Source organism: Schistocerca cancellata, chromosome 2, assembly GCF_023864275.1.
Source record: "Schistocerca cancellata isolate TAMUIC-IGC-003103 chromosome 2, iqSchCanc2.1, whole genome shotgun sequence".
Taxonomy (NCBI): domain Eukaryota; kingdom Metazoa; phylum Arthropoda; class Insecta; order Orthoptera; family Acrididae; genus Schistocerca; species Schistocerca cancellata.
Window position 1 is genome coordinate 900,236,267 of NC_064627.1, and position 21,412 is coordinate 900,257,678.

The following is a 21,412-nucleotide window of genomic DNA, read 5'->3' on the forward strand; positions in this document are numbered from 1 at the left end:
CTGCCTATCCTGCTTTACTAGTCTGCCCAGCCTACGATGTCCGACATCTGTAATGAGGGGTGGCAGCCTGACCCCACAATGTCTGGACATGGTTTAACCTCGGTTTTGCCATATGTTGAAGACGCTCACCACAGCACTCCTTGAACACCTGACAAGTTGTGCAGTTTGCAAAAAGCTTATGCCTAGTCTCCAGGTCATCACAATCTGCCCTCGGTCAAACTCGTATAGATTGCACACCTTCCCCATTCTACAAGCAGACAGCATGCTCACTGGTACTACACGCACCGTACATGTGTCCGACTAGCAGTCATTCCTTGCGAGGTGATGCTGCTGTCTCCTGGACAGATTTATATCAATAGTAGATCAGTCATCATAATGTTCCAGTTGATCAATTTATACCTACACTGTTCATTGTTATGACAGTATGAGCACTTAAATATCAGTCATACTCTACATAACTATTTCATTTTTGCAGGACCCCCTTCTATGCCTTGTGTGAGTTATTACACCATTCTTCAGAGGGGACGTTGATCAGTTAACCACAGTTTTAATTTCAGTGACATCTTTATTAATATAGTATTATGTCTTGTTTCAAAGACAATAGAAGTATTGTTAAGCATAATTCAGTAGGATAATTTTTAAACTTTTTCTGTGACCATTGTATCTTCAGGATAAAATTGACAGAAAAAGAGAAAACATCCTTACACTTTTACTTCATGGGCAGTATTAGTGAATCCTCTACAACTCCTATAGAGGCAACAGATAGTGGATGTTGTAGGAACCTCTGTGGGGTTGTTCACAGCTGCTGCTGCTGTGTATGGACAGTATAACTGCTAGAAAACTGTACTAAAGTGCAGAGGATTGATACATGTTGCCAGGATTGGTGGTTGACCTTCAACATAAACAAATTTAGCCTGTTGTACATAAATAGGTGGAGAGACCCCTTGTTGTTGGATTACATGAATGCTGAAAAATAATGCAGTCACACCCATCAAATAAGCTGGGATACATACACAGTGTTTTAAATTGGAATGATCACCTAAAGCTAATCAAAGTAAACATGGAAGCCAGATTGAAATTTATTGGGAGACTCTCCAGCTGCCTACAAATGAGGTATATTACAAAACCCTCATTTGACCAATACTTCAGTATTGTTCCTCCGCCTGGAACCCTTACTAGGCAGGATTTATAAATGGATTAGAGAAGATTGAAAGAAGTGCAGCATGTTTTATCATGGGTTTGTTCAGTAAATGCTAAAGTGCTCTTCCTATACAGTGGTAGACACTACAACAAAGATGTTGTTCATTGCAGTGTGGTTGACTCTTAAAATTCAGAGTGCGTACATTCCTAAAACAGCCAACCAACATATTGCTTCGTCCTACATATATCTCGTGAATAGAGCAGGAAGGTAAAATCTGGATCATTGAATCTCTTACGGAAGCTTACCGACAACTTGTAAGTCCTTTTATTCTGAATCCTAAGGAGGAATGATGTTTCATGGGGGTCTGGAGATGGATGCAACTAACACAAACGCCAAAATTTAGTTCCTGTACTACAGGGAGGCCAATAATCAGTACTAAAATCACAGTTCACTCGTATGAAACTCAGATTGCCGATTTCTCACACAAAAGAAATCTGCTGAATTTCAGTTACATTATAAATCCCACAACTTCAACTAAACACTTAAGAGATTACAATTATGAGTAACTTAAACTGGAATGATCACATAGATAATGTTGTCGGCAAAGCAAACCAAAGACTGTGATTCGTTGGCAGAATACTTAGAAAGTGCAACAGGCCTGCTAAAGAGACTGCTGATGCCATTTCTGTCCGTTCTCTTTTGGAGCATTACTTTGCAGCGGAGGATATTGAAAAAGTTCAAAGAAGGGCAGTTCTTTTTGTATTGTAACGAAATAGAGCAGAGAGTGCCACAGACATGATACGTGACTTTGGGTGCAATCGTTAAAACAAAGGCATTTTTCGTTGTGGCAGGATCTTGTCATGAAATTTCAACGACATTCTTCTTCAATTTTGAAAATTTTCTGTTGCGACCCACCTACATGGAGAGAAGTACTCATCATGATAACATTAGAGAAAGCAGATATCACACAGAAAGATTTAAGTGCTCATTTTTCTCATGCACCATTGAATAGTGGAATGGCAGAGAAATAACTTGAAGATGATTCGATGAACACTCTGCCAGCCACTTAATTCTGAACTGCAGAGTAATCATGTAGATGTTGATTTAGATACCCTGTGAACAACAGAAAAAGGGCTACAGGCAGATTAACTATACATAAATTTCCAGAAAGTGTTTGACATAGTGCTCCACTCCAGACTGTTAGCCAATAATTCATTACCTTAAAGTAACAAACATAACAATAATAATATAATAACCATAAAAATATTAAATAAAAATCAAATCTCTTAATTGACTGAACTTTTACCAATCTCTTTTTTATCTTAGGAACTTTATTCAAATAAAAGTTGACACTACTGAAACATGGATTATTTAAAATTATATTTGTAGAAACAAAAGCTCAGATTACTGAAAGTAAGGTTATATTAAATGCTTTTATAATACAGGTACTAGTTCTGTAATGAAAACAGACATACAAAACAAAACCAAAGATTTTCAATTGAAAGCACTATTTAGGTGAGCATTTATTCACTTTTCTGTAATATAATGTCTCCATAGACGAAACATACTGGTTACTGTGTGTGTAATATTCAGTTACTTCTTTATAACACAATGCCTACATTTTTTCATGGAGCACAACAGATGTACTGGTTTCTTGCATGTGCATTAGAGCTAAGCTGCTTTGGTTCTCTTCATACAGTTTCACAACTAACAGTACTTTCAGTCATTTCTGCGTAATTTATGTTCCATATCCAGCTGACCAAAATCTTCAGGAATATCACATTTTACAGCTCATGATAACATTGAACAAATCTGACATGGCAAATGGAGGCTATGCAAACGAGTCATCAGATTATTTTCATTCAGTTTCTTTGTGATGGATTTCAGAAACTTCAGCCTGGTGGTATGCTTAGGCACCTTTCTTGGTCTTTAATAAATCATTTGGGCATTCAGAGCTGACATACCTAGAATTGTGCAGAACACAATCAAAGGCCATCTAGTTGTTCAATGACTGCACAAATAAATTGAGCACTTCTCAACTGCCAAATCAACTCCACTTTTCGTATTGTTGTAAAATGCAGTGATGGCAGACTTTTTAGATGTGGGATTGATGTCATTGTCATGGTATATTGAAGATTACAATATAGCTGTGGTGTTTTTCTTAGATACATAACTAACTTTGTACAATTGTTTCTGAAGCCAAGCAGAGTTGACTCAACAAATCTGCTTTTATTTGGAAGGAACTCTTTTGGTATCTTCTTTCTTATTTTTCTTCAAGGTACATACCATTTTCAAGCGTTTCTTGTTCAGTTCGTGCAGTATCTCCATTGTAGAGTACCAATTGTCAGTAATAATGTTCATGTTGGTATTGAAAATAGGTCCGCACTAAGGACAGCTTGCATAGGCACTAACTTCTTTGTGTTCTCTTCACCCAAACCAAATCCATCAGAACCTTTGCCCATGTAAAACATATATTACAGGTATAACAGGTTCTATCATTGGTCAGACACTGCATTTCCAACCCATATTTACCATGTTTATGTGGCATATACATAACTTTGACTGTCCACTGAATGGACTAAGCATTTCATTGACATTTTCTTCAGCTTTTAATCAATAATTCTGCTGACTGTTGACCACAGATATTTATAACATTTGTGAAATAAGATGGCTGGATCAAATTCCTTCCGGGCATTGTAGTCACTGAAATTGTCGAAACAGAGTGCCAATAATAAGATCATTGGACATTGATGCCCTGAATAATCCTCGTCCAAAACCATTTGCTATGAACAATGTTAGTACACTTTCTGGATGGATTTAAAGATGGCAGTGTGTCTAAGTAGTGACAGAAAATCTTTCAGTTCAACTTGATTTGCTTCTCTAAAAGCTACATTGTTTGGACATTCACCACGCAAATCCACAAGTAAGGAAAACCATAGCTTGTAGTGTAAACATATACATGAGTCCTAGGGACTCACTACACTTGTAGCATCAACAGCAACCATAAGCCCCAGGGACTCATTCAACTAAAATTCTAACCTTCTGATTGTTGTTTGCACATGTCCTCACATTCACCCTGACACTGAGGAAAATAACAGGCCACATTAAAAAATTTGATTGAAAACATAACATTTACATAGATTCAAAACTTGATTAGGAGTTCTTTAGACTCGGGTAGTGAATTAAGGGTTACCAAAGGTCCAAGTATATGCAATAGGTTCTCAGATGTGTAAGCAGCTCACAATAATAGAACCTAGTCATTGTCCTGTACAGCGGGTGTTCATCATAAGTGCATTGGGGAAGTGCAATAGGATTACTACTGTTCTCTTTATACATAAGCAAACTGATGGGTGTCGTGCTTGTCCAGTTTATTAGTATTTGCTGATGGTGCCGTAGTGTACGGAGAAGTATTGTTCTTGAGTGACTGTAGGAGGATACAGGATATCTTGGACAGAATATCTATTTGGTGTGATGAATGGTAGCTTACTATAGATATAGAAAAATTTAAGAAAGCAGATGTGTAAGAAAAAACGACTCTATAACATTTGAATACAATATTAGTGGTGTGCTGCTTGACATAGTCATGTCGATTGAATACTTAGGTGTAACATTGCAAAGCAATATAAAATGGAATGAGTATGTAAGGTCGGTATTAGGGAAGGCAAATGGTCGGCTTGGGCTTATTGCGGAGAATTTTAGGAAAGTATGGTTCATATCTAAAAGTAAACATGTGCAGAACATTATCAGTCCCATTTTTGAGTACTGCTTGAATGTTTGGGTTCCCTACCTGACTGGACCAGAGCAATACATCGAAACAATTCAGTTATCTGCTAGATTTATTACCATTAGGTTTGATCACCACTTGAGTATGATGAAAATGGTCTGTGAACTCAAATGGGAATCCCTAGAGGAATAGGATTTCCTTTTTTCAAAACATTATTGATAAAGTTTAGAGAACTGGCATGTGTAACTGACTGTAGGAGAATTCTACTCCCACCAGCCTATATCTTGCATGCAATCTGCAAAGACAAGATAAGAAATATTAGGGCTCGTATGGAGGCATTGTTTTTCCTTTATTCCATTTGCAGGTGGAATGGGAAAGGGAATGACTGGCAGTGGCATGAGGTACCCTCCACTATGCGCTGTGTCAGGGTGTACATGCCCCGGTACAACCAGAAAATATGGGGAAACCCCAGGAATATTTTCAACTGGGAAAAAAGTGGAATTTTTTAGAATTCTGGGAATTTTTCATTGTTTTAATTTTTAGTTACATTCCTAGTTTTGACTAGTAAGAACTGATACTCAAACAAAGAATTTTACTTTAACCCATTACTGTGCAATAATACTACAGGAGTAAAATGTAAATGAGAGAATAACACAAAAATAAAACTTAGGCAGAAATGAAATGTGGAATTTACAACAACAAAACAGAGTGCATGTAGAAGCCAACAGCAAAATGTGTCAAAGGCTTTAGGACAAATACTATGCAATATTTCATAACAACAAACTGCTTTTGAATAGCATGGTGTCAAAACTGTCTACATTTCAAATAGGTCATGGGAAAATATTGCAAGTGGTGGTACGAGAAGTGTTACATTCAAAGTAAATTTCCTTTTATGTAGGATGAATTGCATTACTTGTGAGAATGTGCTATGAATTTTATAAATCACGGGACATTTGACTCTCATTCAAAACCTAACATTTTGAGGACCAGCCACTGAGAAAAATTTTGGGCCCAGAAGACCAGCAATTTAGGCCATTATTTAAAAATTTACTGGCACATATGTGTTTGATAAACCTTTAATGATATCACACTCTAAAAACTACCAAGATTCAAGGTTAGTTTTTCATATTTATTTTAGGCCTTTCATAGATTACAAATTATACAGTAATGATAGCAGAAAGTATAATTATCCTTTAAAAACAGTGTGAGGGGAGTTCTTGAGCAATTGCACACCTAATTGGCTTTTCTGTGGAAAAGTCAAAGTGCTGGATGGAACATGTATTCAACCAGGTAACCCACCAAATATTCAGTGCACAGCAGTGAAATTTATAGTCGTGCTTGTCAGAAATATTCAGCTGCTGATTTTTAAGGTGTGCTCATAGGATACTGCTTAACCACGCCTTCGGAAAAAAAGCAAAAAATTTTGAAGACCATTATTATAGGTGAAAGTTTAACTTTCCCTGTAGCTGTTATCTTTTCCTATTTGTGTGTTTGCACTGTTTAAAAGTGATGTTGCTATTATCTGACTACATCATGTGTCCTATTTTCTGAAAATCTGCTGTCATTGGCTGGCAAGATCGCAATCTCGATTTCAGTGCTATGGGAACTACTGTGCTGTAATTGGCGAATTCATATTTATTCTTTAGTAATATGAAAATACGCAGTTTACATGTTTCCACAGAACCAAGATCTTTCCAAAATGTGTCGATTTTTGCTGGGTTTTGCTTCCTAAAGTGCGGGGAAGCTCTACACCAATGCATAAAATTACCCTTCAAAGGACTGACAAGTTTTATAGTTCCAGAAAAAAGGATATTGTTGCCTAACAAGAATTGAATGTACCGGGTGATCAAAAAGTCAGTATAAATTTGAAAACTGAAAAAATCATGGAATAATGTAGATAGAGAGGTACAAATTGACATACATGCTAGGGATGACATGGGGTTTTATTAGAACCAAAAAAATACAAAAGTTCAAAAAATGTCCAACAGATGGCGCTTCATCTGATCAGAATAGCAATAATTAGCATAACAAAGGAAGACAAAGCAAAGATGATGTTCTTTACAGGAAATGCTCAATATGTCCACCATCATTCCTCAACAATAGCTGTAGTCGAGGAATAATGTTGTGAACAGCACTGTAAAGCATGTCCGGAGTTATAGTGAGGCATTGGCGTCGGATGTTGTCTTTCAGCTTTCCTAGACATGTCGGTCAATCACGATTCACTTGCGACTTCAGGTAACCCCAAAGCCAATAATCACACGGACTGAGGTCTGGGGACCTTGGAGGCCAATGACGAAAGTGGCAGCTGAGCACACGATCATCACCAAATGATGCGCGCAAGAGATCTTTCACGCGTCTAGCAATATGGGGTGGAGCGTCATCCTGTTCTAATAAAACCCCATGTCATTCCAAGCATGTGTGCCAATTTTTACCTCTCTATCTACATTATTCCGTGGTTTATTAAGTTTTCAAATTTATACAGACTTTTTGATCACCCTGTATTTTCACGTGGGGTACTGCTTAGTTTCCCCAGGGAGAAAGTGTATTTTTAATGGGGCAATCCGGGAAAAAATCCAGGAATTCTTTTTTTCTTGGCCACAAACACACCCTATATATATATGGTGGCTTGCTTGGTATGTATGTAGAAGTAGATAATTGTCATATGGGATTTAAAATGACTCCCTTCTCTCTACTGTCTGTACATCATTCTTTCATGTTTTCCTGTGTACTACCCCTTTTTTTCAGTTGGGGATTGTATTTAGATTTTACCATCTCACTTAGCCTTATTTCAGTTATACTTTCACCACTTACGTAAGTAGGTACTTTCTCTTGGCCTCACCCCATGTTAACTAATGATTATTTCTTGTTGGCTGCTGCTTCAGAACAAACAAGATTTAATATCCGTATAGCCACTTTGTAGGCATCATTTTGCTATTGGATACACTATTTGCAACAGAAGAGAAGCAGTCTAGTAAATAACTGTTGAAACAGGTACCATTGAGGCAAAACTGACAGATACTTAAATTAAAAAAGGAGATTTTAGATCTAAAGTGACTTCAACTTTTTAAACATTGTTTCTGCACGAGAATGAGACGGGTGAAAACAGATAATTTGTGGGGAAATAATTGCAAATTCTTGAAAGAAGGAAAAATTGCTCCAAACTTAAGGTCTTTGAAAAAAGTCAGAAGTAATAGTGGGTTAACATAGAATTCAGATTCCAAAATTCTTGTAATAAGCTTCTGACAATTGATAGACTAAGATTGAGAGCTAAAACCAAAATAAGTCACTGAACATAAATAGAAACAAAGAAGAGCAGAAGAAGATCAAATAAGGTTGGGTGTAGGAGAGAGAATGTGTGGAAACAACTAAAGAAATAAGTTATAATAAAATGTTAATAATTGATAGAAAGATAATAAAAAGACATTGATAAAGTAGAAACCAGATAGTGAAAGCATACAGGAGAAAGATTTGGAAGAGAATTGAGAAGTTAAGATCAAGTGTGACATGAACAAATTATTTGTGGGAGAATGACTTTCCATTTCCAAAGTTTTGAAATATTGGTTTTAGGAAAGTGTTTCAAATGATCTGATTAGGTCCCTTTATAAAGGGCGTTATCAATGTAATAATTGTTACTGATGAATGATGTATTTCATATTGAAGACAGTTTATCATTCAAAATGATACAAGTGCTGATAAAAGCCATAGGAGAAGCTAGACAAAAGTTGATTAGTCAGTAATCTGCATGTTCACATTCTCATATTGCCTTTCCCATCACAAGCACTTTTCTGTTCCTTCATAAAAAAGTTCCAGGACAGTTTATGTTACCTGGTATGTGTGTATCCTTGAAATGACCTTGGCCGTGTTTCTGTGCAAACTCATTAGCTGGCAGGGCTGTGCTAAGCAACAAACTGTTTGGGTTCTTGGCACATTAGTTAACGATGACACAATGGATGCTGATTGTGGGCAAAGGGTGAACATTACGTTAGGGAAAGCCCCGTGTGAGACATGGACCATGATTAAGCAACATATGCAGATGAGGCACTTTCAAAAAGTCATGTTTTTGATTGACACAAAAGATTTCGTGAAAGCAGAGATTCAGTGCTAGACGATACCAGAACCGGTCGCCCGTCTACAGTACATACTGATGCAAATGTGGAATGTGTAAGGCAGTTATTGCAAGGAGACCGTCATGTAACTGTGCGTGAAATATCAGAAGAACTTAATTTGAATCATGATGTGTGTCATAATATTTTACACGAAGATTTTGGGAAACACAAACTTAAGGCAAAACTTGTCCCTCACACACTACCAGATGAACAGAAAGAGGAAAGATGAAGAATTTCTGCTGAACTACTAGGTAGAGCCAGGTGTGATCCCACATTTCAGTTAAAGATTATTGCTGGGGTGAAAGTTTGTGCTACCAGTATTACTGTCATATAAAGCACCAAAGTGCTGAATGGTCGAGTCCTGGATCGCCAGCCTCAAGAAAAGTCAAACAACAACCTTTGGTAACAAAGGCAATGCTGGTCACATTCTTTGATAGTAAAGGATTAGCTCACCATGATTATGTTCCTCCAGGTCAAATAGTGAACCAGACTCTTTACATCAACGTCTTGAAATGTTTGCGACAAGCAGTTCGACATCGCAATCCTGATTTAAGGCATTCTCAGGACTCGTTCTTAGTGCACGATAATGCAAGACCACGTACTGCTTCATCTGTTACCATGCCTTATCGGTTACCAAGTTTCTGACCAGACTTTCTGTAATTGACATCTCACATCTACCGTATTCGCCCGACCTCTCACCTTGTGATTTTTTTCTTGTTTCGGTGAATGAAAAGGCAACTGAAAGGAAAGCTTTATCAAGATATCAAAGACACCCAATGGTTAGTGACAAATGACCTTACAAGCATTGCAGTTGAAGATGTCCTTGCTTGCTTCAAGACCTCCAGAAACGTTGTCAACTGTGTGTAGATAGCCAAGTGGACTACTTCAATAGGAGCTAGGATAATTACTTGGTAAGAACAAAATTATGTTCTTAAAAAGCCTGTCCTAGAACTTTTCTGTTAAAAGGAGTATGTTAGTGGTGGGCAGCATAAGACAGATTTTCCAGTGGGGCTGTTCGCAAGTGTGTCAGATGCATGCTTAGAGGTATTTTAGAGCAACAGAAAGGTGTCGCCATTATAAGGTGGGTGGACCAGCATTGTTCCAGATAGAGTGTGGATGATTTCAAATTTTAGTCCCACTTCAGCAATGTGTTGAGAAAATAGATTTACGTTATATGAATGAGGTGAATCAGAAAGTTTCTGCTTTCATTTTTTCTTTTCTTAGTTTTTAACTTTATCGTTTCTTAATTTTTAACTTGTCACCTGCTGTCTCCACCACTTCTAATTTCCCAATTTTCAAATAGGTGTGTTGCCAAATTTCTATTACTAATGTTTTCCTTCTGTCTCCTCCTTTCCCCTTGATTTTGAATGATTGTCTTACATAAACCTGGTATAGTCATTTCCTCTAACCATTTTGTCTCATTTGAGTCAGCCTTATTTCACTTTGGAGATGTGTAAACCAACACTCCATAAACACTTAATGTTAATGGTGTAATGACTGAATAAGAGAGGAAATGTTATATGTGTAGATAGGAGTAGTGTGACAAGTGTGAGGCCCATTGTCACTTTTCAGAGAGGATAAGAGATACCAATATTAGAAGTAATGTGTTAGTGGAAAAGTAGTTAGCAGCAGGGACAGAATGTGGAATTAACTAGAGTTGAATGAAAGAAGAAGGAAAAAATGTGGAAGGAAAGGAAGGAGTCACAGTTTATCTCATTTCATAATCACTCTTATCCAAATGTTTGCAACGAAATGTGTCATACGTAGTTAACATACACAGTTATACACATCATCTCTGTTCTTTTATTCTACATTAGAGAAAAATGCTTCCATAATCTGATATCATGTAAGAATTGTTAAATATGCCTTTTGTATTTTGTCAAAGGAATATGAGTTTGGATATCATTGCAAAATCCCTCCATGCTGCATTCCTCTGTTCTGATTGCCATTTCTGCTTATGTTTCTAGTTAAAACTTCTGTCGGTGAATTCAGAAGAGTTCATGAAATATTTCAACCAAAGCCATGCCCTGTATGTTAAGTATCAGGTTATGATTCACAAAGAAACTCCCGAGGAATGCAACAGATTAAATTACTGTGAATTCCTCATTGACACGCCTCTCAAGGTAGTGTACAAACTTAACACAATTGTGTGTTTTTTAACTTAACAGTTTGCTGTGCCATTCGCAAGGCTGTAACGTACAAATGTATATATAGTTGATTAAATGGCCTGTAAAATTCAGAGTTAGTTATTAGTATTGGATCGTATATTTCATATGTGTGTGTGTGTGTGTGTGTGTGTGTGTGTGTGTGTGTGCGCGCGCTCGCCCGCCCGCCCGCGCGCGCGCCCGCCCGCCCGCCCGCCCGCCCGCACGCGCGTGCGCTAATGAAGGTAAATAGGCTGTGCTCTTTATAACAGGAAATAACGACAAAGATGAGAGAATGTGCAGTGATTATGTAACTAATTGTTTGACATTAGAATTCCTTACTGATTGAAAAAGGCATAAGCACAATATCTCACATTTATTGGGACAGTTGAAATAGATCGTAAAATCTTTGCTGTGGTGTTAAGTGCAGAGATTGGTTTGATGCAGTACTCTACACTGTAGTGGGACCTTGGTCTCACTCAGAACTTTTGCCCTGCAATGATGTTTGGAATTTCATCTTTCTATTGCTACACATTACGTGAAGTCCTAACGTACTTTTCACTTTTAAGAAAACCTCAAAGTTACGTGCTCCTAGAATTGTGCATGACATATCCTAAATGTGAAAAAATTGAAGTAGGAAATTTTGGTAAAGGAAACCCTTTTAGCTGCTAGACCTTTCCTTATTAGTCTTGAAAAATAAAATCAACAAGTTTTATGTGTCATTAGGAACAAAAATGAAATTATTCTAATTAATTATTTCGCAGTTGGTCTTAAGGGCCACAATACAGGGGGACTAAGATGTGTAAATTGGTTGATGATTAAATAAAAGGAAAAACATTGGTGTCATTGCTGCAAGATCAGATGGATTTGTGCTTGGGATATTAAGATATATTTCAACTGATTGGGAAAAGATTGGCCACAAACCAAGAAAAAATTTCATATGTATTTTAGATACCTTTGTTCCTACCAATTTCAAAGCATGCTCTTTCCCCCTCTACACACTGTGTCAAATGTTTTTCCTTAACAAGAACAGGTACCTTCAAAATTGCTGTCAGCGTAGTCACCTTGATAATAATGCTTCCTGGTATTCGTAATTTGAGGGTCATATTCTGGTCTCATGTTGGCCCAGTCTGATCTGCTTGTATTAATTTTTTTCCCCTCTTAGGACATCATTTTAAAATGTGAGTTGTCTTATTAATTGTTTCTGGTTGAATACAGCCAAGTGTGGGATGTGTGTATTACATTATCATCTTTTCAAAATTGACCTAGCAACAAAAAATAAAAATAAAATACAAGGTGCTATCCAAAATTTTCGGTACTGGTGCTGCCATCTGTTGAAAACCTTACCTTTGGACTAATGGTCACCATCACCCTCAAAGTAGTTCTCATCCGCATGTACACACCAGTCCCAGCGCGTCTACCACTGGTTAAACATTTTCTGGAAGTCCTGTTCTTTGAGGATGTTTATCACTGCCAGCAATGCTTCTTGAATCCTCTCTAGAGTGTCGAACCAACGGCCTTTCCACTTGAGTTTCAGTTTTGGGAATAGCGCGAAGTTGCAAGGTGCCAAATCTGGCGAGTATGGTGGGTGGGGTACAACCGCTGTGTTGTTTTTTGCCAAAAAGGTCCTAGTGAGCAAGGACATGTGACAAGGCGTGTTGTCGTGATGCAGCAGCCAGTTCCCTTGATGCCAAAGTTCAGGCCGTCATTGCCACACGTTCCCACGGAGCCATTGCAAAACGTCACAGTAGTAAGCGGAATTCACTGTTTGGTTGGGTGAGACGAATTCTTTGTGCATAATTCCCTTGGCATCAAAGGAAACGACGATCATGCTCTTCGCTTTGCTCTTCACCTGTCTCGCTTTTTTGGGTCTTGGAGAGCCCAGGCCCTTCCACTTGGATTATTGTTGCTTTGTCTCTGGGTCATAACCGTAAATCCAGCTCTCGTCGCCGGTGATAACCCCTGACAAGAAGGTTGAATCATCAGATGCGGTCTGACAAAGGTCCGTGTTCTGTTCGCGGATCCATCATAAAATTGCCACATAGAGTATTACGGAAATCACTGTGGACACACAACACATCCTCCCAGCTGAATGCCTCTCCGCTCACTGTCTCATCAGATATGCAGCTCTCGCCACCCAGCGATGCAAAGATCTACTACTCCTACTTTCCAGATGGCAGCACCCGTCCTGAAAAGTTTGGATTCCACCTCGTAAAACATAGAAAATGATAGCTGTACAGCTTTATTGGGGTGTTTCATATGGTACTCTCGTTATGTCTGCAATATAATCATTCTGTGATCATTTGTTCCCATGAAAAATCAAATCAAAACACTGGCAGATACTCTGCAGGTGCTTGCCTCTATATAAGATCAGTCCAAATTTTGTGTTCTGTATTGTATACATACATGGTTTTCATAATGTATACTTAATCCATACATTCCCCTGCCTCTACTGTAATCTTTCACTTATCCACAGAACTGTCCCTGGCCCCAATGTCTACAGCTTACGTTAGTGAAATCTACTTGGGAAAGTATGAAGTAATGCCTTGTGCAAAGGAAATATATGTAAACAATCTCAACATTTCTCCAACCAGAATATTTGTTAGACTCATTTGTTACTGAGCACAGCCTACTTATCTCAGTTTGTTACCACATCACATTTACATTTGAAATTTTTGTGAAGCAAAGAACATTAATTTCAGTTGATAGATAAACAAAATATTGATTGTATCAAAAGGAAAATTCTTTTGAGAAAACGTAAAATTAGGTGAGCGAATTTCTGACCAGTACTTACCTTCAAGCTGTGAAATATCACTACTGCTGAGAGGCACATATAAAAGCCTGCAACACTATCCTAGCTTTTGTAATTAATAGTTTATTCCCCCCCCCCCCCAAAAAAAAAGAGGGTTAGCTTGGGTACATTTAAAAAGGAAGGGCAGGTAGCTCAGAAAACAGGATGAGAGGAACACATCTGTAGTGAAGATGACAGAAGACAAAGAGAACTCTTTCCCATGTTGATTTTGGTCTTCCTGTGTCCTCACAATAGGTGGGTCTGAGTGACATGCCCTTCCTTTTTAACTGCACCATAACTGTCCCTCTTTTTCTGGAAAAGGAACTACTAGTTTAAATAACGAGGAACATCTTGTATATTTTATATCAGCAGAACAGATATTTTGTCTCTTGAAAGTAAGTACTGACTAGCAATTCTGTACTACAGTAATGAACAAAATATTGAATTCTTTCATTTATTGATGAAGGCTTTCACTTGTTAATTGTTATATTTCTTTCACTGGTGTTATCAAATGCTGTAGCCATATTTCCATACTTTTTAAACTGACTGACTGATTTTCTATTGATATGAAAGTTTGGATCTATGTAAAATCTACATCTATACTCTGAAAGATGCTTTATGATGTGTGGCAGAAGATTTAAAAATATTCAGCAGGGTAAACTGCTGTTCTTGTGCTAGTACATCTGCACACTGTTCTAATTGTGTGCATAATTTATGTTGTGCTAATTATATAGATTTGTTAAAAAACTGCATTTAGATGGTTCCCATTAGGTAATAGGAAGATAATTAAGTGTCCCACTGTGTTTAAATCATTCAGGATTTTCAGTATGTGCTCACAAGAGATCAAAAAACTACTTACAGTATTTTTATTGCTCCCTACCATCAATTTGAGAACTCTTCCTCATATTTTGTAGCTTTGTACAATTATCATAAAATGAACTGCATTATTTTATGTTTTGTGCTACTGGATAACAGAAGAAGAGAGAGATTGCATTTAACAGTCCAGTACCATTTGAGAGTATGTGACTCAGTACAGTAGAAAGATTTTATACAGCACTGCTTATTTATCAAATCTATTATCAATCTCATGGGCTTCTAACATGTTTAAATATATTACCCAAAATATAAAACTTCTCTGTGTGTCATATCACAATGTTAGGTAGGATGAATATTGGCCTGTAACACCCAGTCTCCTTATTCTTATGCTGATTTATTATGACATGGAAGTGTAAAAGTTAAAAATTACAAGTAAGAAGTTGAAAATAAGTGAACTGGTTTTTGATGGAAGAATCCAACAACAAACAAAGACAAGAGCAAGGTTTTCATTTTATGTAACGATTCCGTTAACCCTTTTGGGGGGGGGGGGGGGGGGTAGAATGTTAAAGTCAAAGATGATAAGGAGAATGCCTGTAAATCTGCTTAAGAAGGATCTGAAAGGTAGTTTGGAATAAATGAATGAGAAATCATCTTGACAAATTCAGTAAGAATCATCAGAATCTAACCTTGAATCTGTTTTGTATAATAGCATTGATGTGGGGACAGCCCCAATGAGGGGTGGAGAGGGGGGGGGGGGGGGCAAAATCCCCAAATCCCCAGGGTCCAAGGGTTCGGATCCTCCAAGGTGCTCAGTTCACAAATATCAGACTGCTGTACAATAAGTCATGTATCATACACCACTGGAAAATAATTTAGTACACTTGGAAAGACAACGTCGATATTGATTCAGTGGCGGCATATGCCACCTGGGGGTATTAGAGGCACTGATGAGAGCGCTATCTGTGTTTACTTTTAACAGGGAGTGCTTGCAGCCAGAAGGCATTGTGTGGTGTAAATGTGTGAAGCAAGCATGCAACCATGCCATGGAGACTCACTTGTGGTTCCTACAGCCAACTGAGTGAGTTTGAAAAGCATCTGTGTGTGGCCTTCTGAGTGGTGGGATGGTCCTTTCAGAGAATTGTCTCACATGTTGGACGTGCTGCGTCAGTTGTGCAATTATGCTGGTATCAGTGGTCACGTGAACATTCTCACACCCGTAGGCGAGGTTTTGGGCATCAGTGCAGCTTAGACGCCCACCAGGATTGTCGTACTGTATGGGCAGCAGTGGCAGATCATACACCTACCGCAGCATAGATAAGAGGGCTTGTGAGCCCTGACATGTCAAGACGAACTGTTGTGAAACAGTGATTAAAAGTGGGACTATAGGCATGAACACCTCACCATCTTCCACTCATGCCACAGCATTGATGTGCACAGCTCAACTAGTGCAGTCAGATGATCACTTGTAAGCCAGAATAGTGTGCTGTGATATTCAGCAATAAAAGCAGATTAGGGCTGCATTCAAGTGACAGTCATTTGCATGTATGATGTAAACCTGGTGAGCGCTGCCTTGTAGAGAGCATTTGTTCAAGACACACTGCCCCCACCCCAGGCCTTGTGGTTCATCTTTGTTGTTTCTAGAGGGACCACTAACCGGCACTCATTAGGCAGAATGTTGTTAGTCCTGTTCTTTTGCCATTCTTGCAATAGAAAGGTGATGTGTTGCTCCAGCAGGATAGTGCTTGCCCACAAAACGCAACATGCTCTGCAAGATGTGCACCAACTTCCCTGATCTGCGTGATCTCCAGACTTGTCTCCAGTCTAACGTGTAGGGTATGATTTGGACGAGAAGTGACAGGTGTGTCTCATTAACCAACAACTCTTACAGAGCTATGTGAACAGGTCGAGCATGCATGGCATAATGTATCCCAGGACAGTATTTGCCATCTGTATGATCAACTGGATGCCAGAGTCAGTGCCTGCATTGTCACCCATGGAGGTTACACCACATACTAATATGGGTGTTTCAACATAGGTTGATAACTGGTACCTCAGAACTGCTTGTGCTGTTGATCTGTAAATGAAATCATTTCATGTACTCCATGTGCACTATTCCAACAATAAATCTTCAGTGAACTGGACAATTCGAAAAGTGTGTGCTTTTTTTCCTGGCAGTGTATAATAAATAAAAGAGCATTACCCAAGCATCAGCATAGCCAATCTAGCTCTTGCTTTCCAATTCAGTTCTTCACTTTTATGTTTCGTCCAGACCAATTGCATACAACTGTGTTTCTTGTTTAATCTTGAATGCACAGTATTTTCTTTAGACACCTTGTGATGGAGTCAAAAATGTGAATTCTTTAAATGTTGTTGGCAACCGCTGTGAATTATAATTTAATAGGATTGCCAACAACATTCAAAGATAAGGCATACTGATTCAACACAGTATGATTTTACACGAAATATGCAGAAAATATTTTGCATTCAAGAGTAAACACAAAATGAAATACGATTATTTCTATATACACTACTGGCCATTAAAATTGCTACACCACGAAGATGACATGCTACAGATGCGAAATTTAACCGACAGGAAGAAGATGCTGAGATATGCAGATGATTAGCTTTTCAGAGTATTCACACAAGGTTGGTGCCAGTGGCGACACATACAACGTGCTGACATGAGAAAAGTTTCCAACCGATTTCTCATACACAAACAGCAGTTGACCGTCGTTACCTGGTGAAACATTGTTGTGATGCCTCGTGTCAGGAGAAGAAATGTGAACCATCATGTTTCCAACTTTGATAAAGGTCGGATTGTAACCTATTGCGATTGCAGTTTATCGTATCATGACATTTCTGCTCACATTGGTCGAGATCCAATGACTGTTAGCAGAATATGAAATCGGTGAGTTAGGAGGGTAATACAGAACACTGTGCTGGATCCCAACGGCCTCGTATCACTAGCAGTCGATATGACAGGCATCTTATCCGCATGGCTGTAACGGATCGTGCAGTCATGCCTCGATCCCTGAGTCAACAGATGGAGATGTTTTGCAAAACAACAACCATCTGCACAAACAGTTCGACGACGCTTGCAGCAGCATGGACTATCAGCTCGGAGACGCAGTTACCCTTGACGTTGCATCACAGACAGGAGCGCCTGCAATGGTGTACTCAACGACAAACCTGGGTGCACGAATGGCAAAACGTCATGTTTTCGGATTAATCCAGGTTCTGTTTACAGTATCATGATGGTTGTATCCATGTTTGGCAACATCGCGGTGAATGCACATTGGAAGCGTGTATTCATCATCGCCATACTGGCATATCACCCGGCGTGATGGTATGGGGTGCCATTGGTTACATGTCTTGGTCACCTCTTGTTTGCATTGATGGCACTTTGAACAGTGGACATTACATTTCATATGTGTTACAACCCGAGGCTCTACCCTTCATTCGATCCCTGCAAAACCCTACATTTCAGCAGGATAATGCACCCAAATTGCATGAAAATGTAATCACATGTCAGTTCTAGTATAATATATTTGTCCAATGAATACCCGTTTATCATCTACATTTCTTCTTGGTGTAGCAATTTTAATGGCCAGTAGTGTAATTCCTCTGTAATAATTGTAAAAGTAAGAAATGAAATGATATGAAAGATGGCCATTGGCCTTGCTGATGCTCAGAAGTAAAGAGGTAATGTTCTTCTTTTGTTTGGCTGTAGAATAGGCAACTTACGTGGGAACTCTCATATTACTTAATGTGACATTATTTCTTCATCAAAGAGCCTTGTCCTTCAGATGTTCATCTCGGAAAATTGGATGTACAAATAACGGAAATTTCCTAAGAATATTGGAGCTCTTGAGTCATTATGATCCAATTCTTGCAAAATACATTAGCAAGGTCAGAGATGGATAAGAAACTGGAACGCATTTAAAAGTGCATTATCTGCCAAGCGATAGGATAAATTTTTCTAGTTGTGCCATCATGTCAGGAGTGCCGTCTTGGAACAGGAAAAAGATGAGAAGTGTTATTCAAAAATGGAAAATCCAGGATGGAATGTAAAAATATTACAAAAAGGAAAATTGCTGCTCACCATATAGCGGAGATGCTGAGAAGTGCTATTCAGTTATTGTTGATGCAACTCCTCATTCAAATCATGCTGAACAGGCAACAGTCATCTTGCATCAGATTTATTTCAATAATGAAATTGATAAATATTAAATAAATGAGCAGTTTTTGGAATTAGTATATTGTAATTACAAAACAGCAATTGTTGCACATTTAATTTGATCGCTGCTTGTGAAACAGTCATTTCCTATCACTGAAAGCCGTGAACAGGTTATGATAATGGAAGTAAAATGGGAGGGACTTATAAAGGAGCTCAGGCACATTTTCTTCTATGGAATCCTCTTGAAAAATTTTATCTTTGCGCTTGTCAAGGCCTCATGTGGAATACATGCAGTTGAGAGTTGTCATGAAGCAGATAAATTTTTTGGAGTGATTCAACTTCTTGTTCAGTTGCAATCTACAATGAGTATTTTTATGAAAATAATCAAAGATGACTGGCAATCAATTCACTGAAGCATGCAGGTTATTTATCAATGAATACTACAATAATGTCACAACAGATTTAGAAGAAGAAATTAAATATTTGAAAAAAATCATACTTCAAACTTTCAATACATTTCTTTGGAACTGTTAAACCTCTTGAGTAAGATTCATGAGCTTAAATTTTCAAGCTTATTTCCAAATGTATGTAAAGCTAAGTGCATCTTCTACACTCTTCCAGTGACTGTAGCTCAAGCACGAAGGTCATTCAGCACTCTGGCTCGTGTTAAAAATTGTCTCAGATCAACTATGCATGAATAACGTATCACAGATTTGTGGGGGCCATTGCAACTCAGTATAATTTGCATGGCAACTAGACTTTGATACTGTAAGTCAAACATTTGCTGAATGAAAGGCTCACAAAGTGCCATTGACAGTGTTGTAGGCAAGTAGGGTATAATACACTACCCATTGCATGGATCACTGTGGTTTACATGCAAGCAGACTGATTTCTGTTTACTGAAATGTGTTGGCACACCAGGGAACAAGAGGGACAGAACACTGTATCGCAGGGACAGAGCACTCCATATCACACCACTACTGGCACCAGACATGTCAGCAATGTACAAATTAGTATAAAACTTGGTCTTTAGTTTTAAAGTGAATTGAAAGTAAAGTAAACCAATTTATAAAATAAAATTAAATGGAGTGTACTTACATTTTACAATAGTTCATTACTGAGTAGACCTGAAGTTGTCAGTCATATCCATTCTCTCTCTTGCTATTTAGGTCTCAGTCAAGAAATCTTCCAGGTCCCTACCTGTCTTCATCACTACTTTCAAATCAGTAGTTATCACTATTCTCCTACTTCATGAAAATGACATGGCACTGGTATTCTCTCTCAATATATTTAACCTTTGCACACTCATTCATGATTCATCCGATTGATATGTTAGTCATTAGTTCTTTCAAAGCCACAATGGGAAATTTGAGAGACATGGTTAATGAATATTTTTTGTTTTTTGTTCCATTCCAAATGATTGTAATAGAGCATTGTACAAGATGTTACATAATAACTATTTCTAATTTTCTGAATAATAAGAGGGCATAAAATTAAATATTTTTCACTATAAAGCAGTGTCTAGTAATGTATCTTTTTGGACTTGTACCAGGAATGTAATGAAAGTACTCAAAAGTACTACAATGCAAAACAAGTGCACATACAAAATAAGACATTTACATTAAATATTTACATTATAAGTACATACAGGGTGAGGAGCCATAGTGGTGAATGAAAAAGGTGAGAAAAGTGACAAAATATGTGAAGCAGTTGATTAAAAGGTGATAAAATATGTGAAAAATGTGATTAAAAGGTGCTAAAATATTTTAACAAGGTGTTTACAAGGTGCCAAAGTATTTCAATAAACAGATATGGCACATTTCTGATAATTCCCTACCAAAAAGGATGATGGAGGGCATAATAAATTTCTCTATTATGATCCTTGATGTGTCATGTGTCATCGTCCCTCTCCCCCCACCCCCCCACCCCCCACCCTTTCCTCAGAGCAGCTGTCTCGTAGTTAGTTGATTTTTCCATGTTATTCATCTTCTTAATCTCCTCTTCAAGATGCCTTTTCTTCCTTTCACCTTCTTTCTTATAAGCAGTAAATTTGCATGTACTTGCTGTCCATACCTATTGAACTGTTAGTCAGTGGGCACAGAAAGAAAATGAGGGTATTGTCCCAAGGTATCCCTCACAGTCACAACGATGTTTAAAAGTCTTTTGATCCTCACTGCTTGTCTTTCCCTAATGTGTGCTCGAAATGGAATAATGGGATAATGTAAGAGAAGCCTTAACAAGTTTTGACACATTTGAATACTTTAACTCTACGTATGATGAGTCTCTTTTTGAGACATGCTGCTGTCAGTAATTGTCAATGCCTTTGTTATCTAACACTGGGTACACTGTAGAACCTTCCACTCACCTAATAAGTAATCTTGCCACTCACAGAACAGAAACATTTTTGCAACCTTTAACATGACACTGCAGCATTGTTTCTTTCGGGTCTAAAATCCTAAATCTCTTCACTGGTGTGCTCAATAAGCACATCTTTTCCATCAAATTTTAGCAAG

The 21,412-nt window shown here is 38.1% G+C and overlaps 1 protein-coding gene across 2 annotated transcripts in view; it reads left to right on the forward strand.

Annotated features, from left to right (window-relative positions):
* LOC126162839 (arginyl-tRNA--protein transferase 1) overlaps positions 1-21,412 on the forward strand; it is a 183,930-nt gene that overhangs the window by 95,058 nt on the left and 67,460 nt on the right. The window contains exon 7 of one of the 2 annotated variants that reach the window (XM_049919602.1): positions 10,939-11,094. The exons of the other annotated variant lie outside the window; for it this stretch is intronic. Coding sequence (XP_049775559.1) covers positions 10,939-11,094 — 156 coding nt within the window. The remainder of the gene's footprint in view (positions 1-10,938; positions 11,095-21,412) is intronic. 2 annotated transcript variants of the gene reach the window in all.